Source organism: Portunus trituberculatus, chromosome 14, assembly GCF_017591435.1.
Source record: "Portunus trituberculatus isolate SZX2019 chromosome 14, ASM1759143v1, whole genome shotgun sequence".
Classification (NCBI taxonomy): Eukaryota; Metazoa; Arthropoda; class Malacostraca; order Decapoda; family Portunidae; genus Portunus; species Portunus trituberculatus.
This window is the reverse complement of record NC_059268.1, coordinates 19,419,184-19,430,164: the sequence shown is the minus strand read 5'-3', so window position 1 is coordinate 19,430,164 and position 10,981 is coordinate 19,419,184. Positions and strand designations below refer to the sequence as shown.

Below are 10,981 nucleotides of genomic sequence, written 5' to 3'. Positions count from 1 at the left end.
AGAGTGAGGCAGGGGAGGGAGGGTAGGAAGGTACACACAAGCAGGAAGAGCAGGGAGACATGCACGCACGAGGGACGCACATAAAACTCAAAGGAAGAAAATAAATAAAGGCCGACCTAGACGTCTCTAACATGCTTGCTTGCCAACATTTCCTGCCATCGCTTTGGAATCACTGGGCTAATTTTGTCTGGGAGATAAGTAAGGTGCAGCCAAGGGGTCACAAGGGTCGGGAGGTCGTTCAAGGGCACGAGCAGGGCGCACTCAGGGACTGGCCGCATTCCGCACCTCGCATCACCTCTCATCGTGTCACAGAAGGTTCGCGTACAACAAACCTGGCACACTTACCACCTCACAGCCAATACTTCACCCTCATGTCAGCATAACTCGCTCATTGCAGTCCATTCCTGGTTAAGAGTCGTCGTGTAAATGGCAGTTAAGTTTAATGGTACGAGTAAGTGAGTAAATAAACAAATAAGCAATGAAGACACTATAGAATCATTTAACCCCTTCAGTACCATAGCAAGTTTTCATTTTTTTTCCTAATTACTATCTGGTGATTTTATGCAGCTTTAGAAATTTACGTGGGGTTATTGAAATAGTGGAAACTTAGGCCATTAATCTCGTGACCTCCATAGAACCTTCCTAATGTCAGTAAAATCCTCGAATCATACCCAAAACTCACTGTAAAAATGTATCGCAGTAATGAAGGAGCTACAAAGTTATCGTCACAACTCTCAGCAGGATTCATAGTCGTAGTTTTCAATTTTTGCTTTCACGGTTCTATGATGTCTATGAAATCATGCACCAAGAATCTTTAAAAGTACCATGCGTGCACCAAACTCCACATTCCATCACGTGTGCACCAACCTGTTGCACACTACCGTAAATAAAACGACCACTTGCACACACACACACACACACACACACACACACACACACACACACACACAGAGAGAGAGAGAGAGAGAGAGAGAGAGAGAGAGAGAGAGAGAGAGAGAGAGAGAGAGAGAGAGAGAGAGAGAGAGAGAGAGAGAGAGAGAGAGAGAGAGAGAGATTCATAAAACAACAACAGCAGAAGCAGCAGCAGGAACAACAACAACGCCACCACCACCACCACCACCACCACCACCACCACCAACAACAACAACAGCAACAACAAATACCAACAACAATAGAGAGAAAAAGATTTGACGTGTCAACAGCAATGTGATTTTACTAATAGGAAGAAAAAGAATACATATTTGAGAGGTGAACTCATGTGTGTGTGTGTGTGTGTGTGTGTGTGTGTGTGTGTGTGTGTGTGTGTGTGTGTGTGTGTGTGTGTGTGTGTTGCCTCATGCCTACTCTAATCTAGCATGTGACCGAGTAGGTGTCTCCAGGGTGAGGGAAGGAAGAGAAGTGGCGCCTGATTATGCCAATACTTTACCTCTCTCCTCCCTTCCCTCCCAGTCATCCCATACTGACAACTATTAATAGCGAGTCATATGTCCCGAGTCTCCTCCTGCCCCTCCCTGCCCCGCCACGTGTACCCCTCCCGGCGATGTCCTGCCTGCCCCATTCCTCACGGCTCATGGGGAAGTCACTGAAAGGTCAAATTTTATTAGAATTCAATTGATCACTAATAACTAGTCTGCCGATTTTCTTTCTTGTCCCTGCATAACTCTCTCTCTCTCTCTCTCTCTCTCTCTGTTTTCTATTCGTATTCACAGTAATCGCTCTGTTTCTGCCAGTCAGTCGCCCAATCAGTCATTCTTTCATTGCACTAATTAATCATTCCCTTCCTATCTGCCTGTCTATTAATACATTTATCGATATACCTATGAATTTATGTGCATTCTCTCTCTCTCTCTCTCTCTCTCTCTGCAAGTTTCCCTTTGTGACAACTTGATATTTTCGTACCTTGCCGCCTCTTAATAAGCAATTCGCGTTATTTTTTTTACACAGATGACTCGCAGTTGATTTCCTCTACCACATTATATTTCCTGTGAGGCCTTGACGAGGGATGAGAGACTGCTGGTGATGTACACAACACACTAGATGCTATTTCATGCCAAGAGATTAGCATCGGTCGGGTGGCAAACGGCGTCAATAATATTCCAAACAGGTGTGAGGGACGAAAAAGTAAAGAAAAAAAAACCAACGTAATTTTGTTTGGTATGCGTTATGTATTGTTAGGTTGCTGGGACCAGACAAAGCTTCTCATAGCTTGTCATATGGATAGCTCGTTGAGAGAGAGAGAGAGAGAGAGAGAGAGAGAGAGAGAGAGAGAGAGAGAGAGAGAGAGAGAGAGAGAGAGAGAGAGAGAGAGAGAGAGAGAGAGAGAGAGAGAGAGAGAGAGAGAGAGAGAAGAGAGAGAGAGAGAGAGAGAGAGAGAGAGAGAGAGAGAGAGAGAGAGAGAGAGAGAGAGAGAAAGAGAGAATCATAATATAGCAAGGTGACGCAACGAGATTTATCAGCTTGTCCCTGGCAGTGTTCCTCCCATCACTCCGTCGGTTTACAAGCACGCCTCACCTACAGTACAGCTCGCCACGGTGGGTGAATGACACGCATCACTGGCACTGTCGAGGTGTAGCTGAGAAAGATATCAATGTACTAGAGAACGCCATTTAAATCACATAAATTATCAAACAAGCTATTAAGTTAGGAATTGTAACGTACAGAAACTCTAAATATTACTGATTATGTTCTCTCCCTAAGCAATGATACTGTTATCCTTATTATGTCAAAAGTCTGTGCTTGGACCGACTAGTAATAATCACACATCGCACAGGCACTTGTCCTCATTTCAAGTAATCACAAACCCAATTCCCAGCGGCCCCACACTCATTACTCACCAGCTCCACCTTACCAAGATTGTATCCTGATTTGCCGGTCTGTACTGTGCGGCAAATCAACCAAAGCTGCCACGGTTTCTCGTAATGGTGACAGGATGTATTCAGAGACAATGTACACAAGACAGAACATGTACTTTATTGTAAAGGACTGGCACACTGTCTTATATTTACGCTACAAATTTACGGTAAAAGCACTCGCATCCTGCATACGAAAAGGTACATCAATTTTTCCTTCTCGAAATTCACACAACAAATGTCAAAAGATCCACAGACCCGGATATCTTATTGACTGCCTTTTCCAGTGCACTGTGAGGAGGGAAGGATGCGCGCACCACACACACTACTGACACTTCACAACACTTCATCAGACACCAGAACTCCACGCACACACCGTCCCCCACTTCACCAGAGCCTCCTGATTCCTGAACCATGCGGCAAGATGATGGAGGAACTAAACACTTCTAGGGGAGTACATGTAGGCAGAATTTCTAAGTAGTTCCTGAAGAATTTGTACTAACTTTTCTTTTTGCTTATGTGGGAATCTTTAAGGAATCAATCTCGACACGTGGAGAGTGAGGAAGTGCAGGTGGGACAGGTATGTGTGTATAATTGTGTAACTGGAGTAAGGACAGACACGTTAGGCATGTGGTCACAGGACAGGAGGTACACTTCATGAGTTCATCTATAGATATAACACAGACCACTACTACCAAACAGAACCGAGGAAGAGAGAGAGAGAGAGAGAGAGAGAGAGAGAGAGAGAGAGAGAGAGAGAGAGAGAGAGAGAGAGAGAGAGAGAGAGAGAGAGAGAGAGAGAGAGAGAGAGAGAGAGAGAGAGAGAGAGAGAGAGAGAGAGAGAGAGAGAGAGAGAGAGAGAGAGAGAGAGAGAGAGAGAGAGAGAAATAGTCTATAATTCGTGTGGTATCATTGTGTTTGTGAGTATATCCTCATCATCAGTGATTGTATACCTAATACTGACATGAGAACCTCAATATGTGTGGCAACGTCAAAAGAAATGATACAGAACGTCTTTAAATAACAAATCAAATAAAGTAAATAAAAATAGACAATAAATCAAATCAAAAAATCAAAATAAAGACCAGTCGATGAAAAATAGAAAAAAATAACGAAAGTAAGGCATTAAAAACACAGAGAGAGAGAGAGAGAGAGAGAGAGAGAGAGAGAGAGAGAGAGAGAGAGAGAGAGAGAGAGAGCATTATTGACCAACAGAATTCTTCGTAACACTTAAGCGTCACCATCACCGTCACCATCACCATCAGCAAAGTGTATAGTGTGTGATGCTTCGTGATAGTGAAGCCTCAGATGCTGAAAATTATGATGGCAGCGTGACAAGAGTGAACAGTCCTCAGTACGATGGTAGGCGATGCGTCTATGAATATCGCACCAACAAGAAACGAGAGATTTATGAGTGAGCGCATACATTAAGTTTTGAGAATTAGTGCATCGTGTCATTTGAACTTTGGCATGGTGGAAAATGCTAAGATTGCAAGGAAAAACAATGAAGTAAATAAAGGACATATGTACATTGTAAGCTGATATCTTTGATAGGATAGAAAAGGTAAAGGGATTTAGAAAGCAAACTTTACTATTAAGGCAGCTATCTTACATACATCAATATTCATAGCGAGTGAAGAAGAAAGCTATGACTGTCTATCTATCAAATGCTTATCACGACTGAGAGCGTTTCTTTCAGTAAGTAAACCTGGTGGTGTTATAGCGCATGACTTCCAAACTAGTATTCATTAATTCACACAATCTTTCATTAATCATAGGAAAGAAAGTGATTTGTAAACATAAATCATAGCATGAATATTTTTTTTCAGTTAGTTTATCGATCAGTCATCATATCTACTGTATCTATTCAGTCATTTATCTATCAAGCTGTATATTTGCATCTGACATAAAGAAGACATCAAGCTGAGTCTCATGTGCCTCTCCATTTTTCATTATTCATCATGATTTTATATTTTCAACCTATCTTTTATATGTGAGTGTAACTTGAAACTGAGGAAAGTGATGACTGAATGGTTAGCGCCAAACACGAGCTCTAGAGTTTTGGAAAAAGGAAAATGAAATGGAAAACTATCTTTCCCCTCAAGAGGAAACCTAAGTTTGTGTCAGTGACATTAAAGGCAATAACAAGGACCTTTCCATGTATTTATGCATGTGAGACACTATCAGGTGTTGCAATTCATGTTTCAGGCCAAAGGAGAAGCAATTTGGCACACAAACAGTCTGCCATGAAAGTAGGGCATCCTTCCCGTCACATTGCCAACACGAAACTGAGATAATTTCTCCGTCTGACTCACTTTAGGACCACTAGCCTCTTTAAGTCTCCTTGGGGACTAACCAGTGAGAAAAGTGGTGATGGAAATGAGTCGGAATGCCACGGATGAACAACACAAGAATGTAACTCTCCTCCATCAGCGACCAACGTGTTTGTACAAAGTCCTTCCTCTCCCTGCTGAGAACTATACAAATAACGGTTTGTATGCTGTACTAAATGAACTTGTTCATATTATAACCAACAAATTTATCTCATCTAGACATAAGAAACTGAAAAAAAGTATATCAATAAACAAACAAAATAATAATGGTACAAAATGTGCGCCGCGGTAAAACAAGAAGTTTGACCAGCGGTTATGCGTACCACTTTTTACAGTTTGCATGACGTAATACTTTGTTGTACGACCAACAGAAATCTGTCAGGAATGCACACACACACACACACACACACACACACACACACACACACACACACACACACACACACACACACACACACACACACACTTATGCTATGAGTGAACAACTGACAGCGATGACAACAACGACACAAACGAGTATCCACACCAAGTGATGCGGAGATGCAGCCGCGTCGGTCACTGCCGCTCCCCGCCATCTTCGGTGAGAGAGGTGTAGCGGCGGCTGCAGCGGTGACAACCGGTGCCAAGGTCACTTGTAGCACTAAAGACTTGCGTCTTCCTGGTAAGAAGGAGGGTGGGTGGTGCGCTGCCTGGAATGGGACGTGCTGAAACGGCTGCAGCTGAGTTACGAGGGGCAGGGGAATAGCAGGCTACTGGAAACATGGTTGAATGTGTTTGGTCTTCAGAATGTGATACCTTGATGGCAAAGGAGTTTCTAATGGATGAATGTCTAGTTGATAAGAGTGATGTGTTGGAGTCTGACACTGGAGTGACAGGTAAGTGATCTATGGAAGGCGAGACGGACTGAGATCCAATGGGTGCTTCTTGGTGGGACAGTAGCGGCTCACTGGCGGCCAGACTGGGATTCGACTGGGCCAGGCTTATTGACTTTAGACTGAGTTTTTTTTGTAAACGAATATCAGCAATGCAACGTGAGAAAATAGTAAGAGGTCGACGAGGCGCAGGGAGATTTCCTGCAGCGTGATGCACAGACGAGTGGACGGATGCATCGGAGAGGCGTGGGAAGGCACGCGCGAGTGTGGAGGACATAGCTGCAGCTCGACGGAGTGGCGGCGAAGCATGTAGCTCACTGGTGGAGTCATGAGGTAGAGGTGCACCTGACTGCGTGTCATGCAAAGTATGGAGAGGTATCAGAGAGGCTGGTGGCGTAAGGAAAGTGCTAGAAGACTCAGGGGCACTGTTGCCAGAGGAGGAAGGAAGGAGAGAAGAATGATGCAACGAACATGAAGTTCTCGAGGGCGAAGAGGAATAGTAGGAAGCTGTGTGTGACGATGAAGAAATAGGGGGGACGGAATGAGTGACGGCTGATAGTGGACCGTCATTAGATGCAGCGCCCCAGATTGAAGACTTTGAGATGCCGCCTCGAGAAGTTTTTGGTAATGAAGTAAATGTTACCTCATTAATATTTCTGTAGTGTACAGGAGGACCATTTCCGTGCTGGCATGTTCCTGAGACATCGTTCAGTTTGTCTGTTTGCCATGTGTGTGACGTTTCCTGGGAGAGATATCTGGTGTGAACATTAGAGCTGTCCTGAGTAGCATCTCGCCTACACAAACTCTGACCTCCGTGGCAAGACTCGGGGCTTGAGTTATCAACTGTACTTGTATGGATTTGAAGTTCCTGGGGAGAGACAGACATCTCCGCGAACGTCACGTGGCCTGATTGCCGCTGCCAGACTGAACGGGATAGAGATGTGGCCGCCCAAGAGTGGTCAACTGGACTCCACTGAGGTGAGTCTGGTAAAAAAGCAAGAGCGATAGAATAATTAAGAATGTTGAATTCAATTAATTTCTTATGAATAAGGTATGTATCATATACGAGTATAGTGTATATCAGTGTATCACGAGAAACACAGATAATAGGGCGCGTTTTCTACTTATAGTTTAAGCGAAGATGACGAGGGTTACAAGTGCTCCACCTATCAGGCACATCCTGCACCTCACCTTCGTCACTGGTGGTGGTGTTGGTGCTGCGGGTGGTGTTGATGAGCCACTGCAGGTGAAACTCGTCCTCGTCACTACAGTTTGGAAAAGATTATGGTTTTACTATTTCCGTTTCCACACCGTGTTCGAAGTAGTACTAAAAGAGCAGTCACAAGACACACAACAGAACGAGGAAGTATCTTAGAGATTCCTTCCTGTTGCTCTTCCCTTCCATTTTTACAAATACATTGTTGACATTATTTTGTTAAACAAATTGTACGTTTTATCTTAAACACTAAAAAAAAACAATGTATATTTTGCCTCACCTGGCTGCTTTTGTCTGTAAGTCGTGCACGAAGGACACCCTTTGTACCCTCTTCTGGAACTCAAGACTCACGTTCTGGGAATATCATGTAATATAATGTAGTACACACACACACACACACACACACACACACACACACACACACACACACACCACGTAGAGTGCAGTGATCAGCACACTTGGCTATCACCCGAGAAGGCTCAAGTTAGCGTTGTGGCCGTGGCGAGGCAAATGGGCGAGTCTCTTAATGTGCGTCGTCCGTGTTCATCTAGCCACAAGTAGGCAGGTACGGGATGTGACACGAGGGTTTTTAGCCCAACTGTCCCGGTGAGTGGTTTGCGAGTGGTCTGAGTCTTAGCTAAAGATCGGTCAGTATGAAATCTGAGCTTTTTCATAGGGGAACAACTGGCTATATACACAAACATATATACATATATATATATATATATATATATATATATATATATATATATATATATATATATATATATATATATATATATATATACAGAGAGAGAGAGAGAGAGAGAGAGAGAGAGAGAGAGAGAGAGAGAGAGAGAGAGAGAGAGAGAGAGAGAGAGAGAGAGAGAGAGAGAGAGAGAGAGAGAGAGAGAGAGAGAGAGAGAGAGAGAGAGAGAGAGAGAGAAAGCTCAGTAGCCGTAGCAGTAGCTTTCGCAGTACCTGGAACAAAAAATCCGTGATGGCCCTAAACGTGGGTCGGTGGAAAGGAGAGTGAGACCAGGCGCGGCTCATCACGGCAGCGAGGGGCGGTGGGCAGGGGTTGGGCAGGTCTAGGTGTATCTTCTCCTCCGTCACTAACAACTTCACTTCTCTACAACTGCTACGCTGTAACAACAAATATTGTTCACCTGACAACAAAAATTTAAATTATACTTTATACACACACACACACACACACACACACACACACACACACACACACACACACACACACACACACACACACACACACACACACACACATATTCTATCCTTCTTTTCGTATTTGAAATTTTCATGTTTGACTTACTTGGTATGGGCGACTCCCTCGCGTCACCATCTCCCACAGCAGCACGCCGTATGACCAAACGTCGCTCTTGGTGCTGTGCTCGCCCATCAGGCTCTCAGGTGCCATCCAACGCACGGGGGTCTCCAGCTTTTCTATGGCAAGTTGTTGGAAATGATTTGTAGTAGTTGTAATAATTAGGATTTCATTCACAGACATTGCCTTAATATGTTTTTATCACTATCTATGCAGCAGTTAACCTTATTCAAGTTTTGCTCTGAACTTTCGAGGGCTGGGCTCCACATTCATGCCCACATGCAACTTAACGTTAATTTCCTTGACAGCAAAGATACTGACTGTTTGTATGGTAGTTCAGCTTTGACTCAAGGTTCCTGGCGTGACCGAAATCTCCAATCTTGAGAGTGAGGCTGCTATCCAGGAGGCAGTTTCTGGCGGCCAGATCTCGGTGCACCACTCGCTTCGCCTCAAGGTACGCCATGCCGTCCGCTGCTTGCACTGCCATCTCCAATATAGTCTGAAACAAGTAGCTATATATGGGTTTTCGTCATAAGTACTGGTTAGGAGGTGGTGGTGCGGGTAACCATATAAAATAACATATAAAACCCAAGTCAGCCGCATTCAGGAATTGTTATAGAGGAAGGACTTGATGGCACAAAGACAGTTGGGTGTTTGACGTCCAAGGAAAGAAAATACTCGAGGAAGTGTTACTCCAATATTGGAAGACGATACCTCCACTGGCGGCGTGAAGATGGCGGCACCGATGGATTTCAGATTCACCAGCAAATAACAAAATCTTGCACAATATATTCCTCCTCGTCACATTGTAGCCACGTTATCAGTTGCATGAGGCGAACTCTTTCCTTGATTCTGTCTTGATTATTTGTTTCATTTACTTTGGTAATATTAACGAAAACAGAAATGTTCTATCTGGAATGCCGAAGTCAGTACCTATATAGCGCCATGTTGTACACACCTGGTCCGTGACACATTTCTTGTATCGCTGCAAGTAGGTCTTCAGGTCCCTTGCCTCCATGAGCTCCATCACTAAGTACACGGGTTCGCAGTTTGCAATCACGCCTAGCAGCTGCACGATGTGATGGCAATTAAAGTGTCTGCAACAGATAGTTATGTTAATGGTTGTGGCTCCTATACACTAATTACAAATTCAGAAACGGCGATACACAATTTATTAAGAATCTATTCAAAATAATACATGAGAATAACTTACTGCATGATTTCGGCCTCTTTCATGAACTCTATGATCCTTTTTTTTGAATTGGAGTTTGAGTGAGTCTTCACTGCTACTCTCGTAAAGTGCCCATTTATCCGCAGCTCTCCCTCCACCACCATGCCGTAGGCGCCGTATCCCAGCGGCGTTAAGTTCGAGAAAACGAGATCACTTCGGTTCAAGATAAACTCTTCCAGGAACCTCTCTTTGGGAGCAAGCCACTCTGGAGAGCAGTACACATCATCTTTTTAATTCGTGCTTCAACAGTGTCTTTCAGGAGTATAATTAGTAAGACGAACTATCTAATGAATAACTTATGAATATTTCCTTCAAATAATTATATCTTTCATAACTAAACCAAATCAGACGTTTTATCATGAATATGCGTTCTTGTAAATACAATACTAGAATATCTTTTGTATCTTCCATACAACTCTAATTGTGTTTTTCTTTTTATGTATGCATACCAATACCGACTCATCTTTCTTGCAAGTTTATTATTATAGCATAATACGAGTATATACACTATTAAGTAGGAACATTTGTAAAGACACTTTTTTTTCTCTCAAACAGAAACAATGCCCACTTTTGTAATAAGGATTGAGGGATGAGCCTTCCAGTTTGTTGGGCAGAGTGTTGGTCCGCCACCGCCACAACCAAAGAGGCACCGCGACAGCCAGCACCAGTGCTGCCGCTGCGCCCACTAGCGCAGTCCACAGCACCCAACTGTCACTTTCTCCGGGGGAACTGCTGCTCTGAGACACACACACACACACATGCACAAACACACACATTGGTAAATGTCAATGAAAATTCATAGGAAGTTTCATACAAGCTAATAAACAAATATGAAGGAAATATCGATATTCAAAAAAATGAATAAATTGATCACCATAACGATGAATGAAACAGGCAGTGTGAAATTCCCGTATCCTTTAAGGGACCTGGCAGAAAGTCTGCACGAGTAATTTCCCGCCTCAAAGTCCTTGAGAGAAAAGCTCAGGCGTTCCTCCTGCGGCTCCAGGTTGTCAACACTGATAGTTCTTTCATATGGATCCTATGGAAAAAAAGATATAAGAATTACATATGCACATATATATATATATATATATATATATATATATATATATATATATATATATATATATATATATATATATATATATATATATATATA

The 10,981-nt window shown here is 43.2% G+C and overlaps 1 protein-coding gene across 2 annotated transcripts in view; it reads right to left on the bottom strand.

Annotated features, from left to right (window-relative positions):
• Window positions 1-3,982: 3,982 nt before the first annotated feature.
• LOC123503709 (insulin receptor-like) overlaps window positions 3,983-10,981 on the bottom strand; it is a 42,178-nt gene continuing 35,179 nt past the window's right edge. For both annotated transcript variants that reach the window (XM_045253689.1, XM_045253690.1), the window contains exons 20-29: window positions 10,697-10,861; window positions 10,391-10,559; window positions 9,805-10,027; window positions 9,550-9,688; window positions 8,913-9,090; window positions 8,580-8,710; window positions 8,231-8,395; window positions 7,551-7,624; window positions 7,246-7,319; window positions 3,983-7,038 (exon numbers count right to left, since the gene is read on the bottom strand). In XM_045253689.1, the coding sequence (XP_045109624.1) occupies window positions 5,738-7,038; window positions 7,246-7,319; window positions 7,551-7,624; window positions 8,231-8,395; window positions 8,580-8,710; window positions 8,913-9,090; window positions 9,550-9,688; window positions 9,805-10,027; window positions 10,391-10,559; window positions 10,697-10,861 (2,619 nt within the window). In that variant the 3' untranslated portion in view covers window positions 3,983-5,737. The remainder of the gene's footprint in view (window positions 7,039-7,245; window positions 7,320-7,550; window positions 7,625-8,230; window positions 8,396-8,579; window positions 8,711-8,912; window positions 9,091-9,549; window positions 9,689-9,804; window positions 10,028-10,390; window positions 10,560-10,696; window positions 10,862-10,981) is intronic.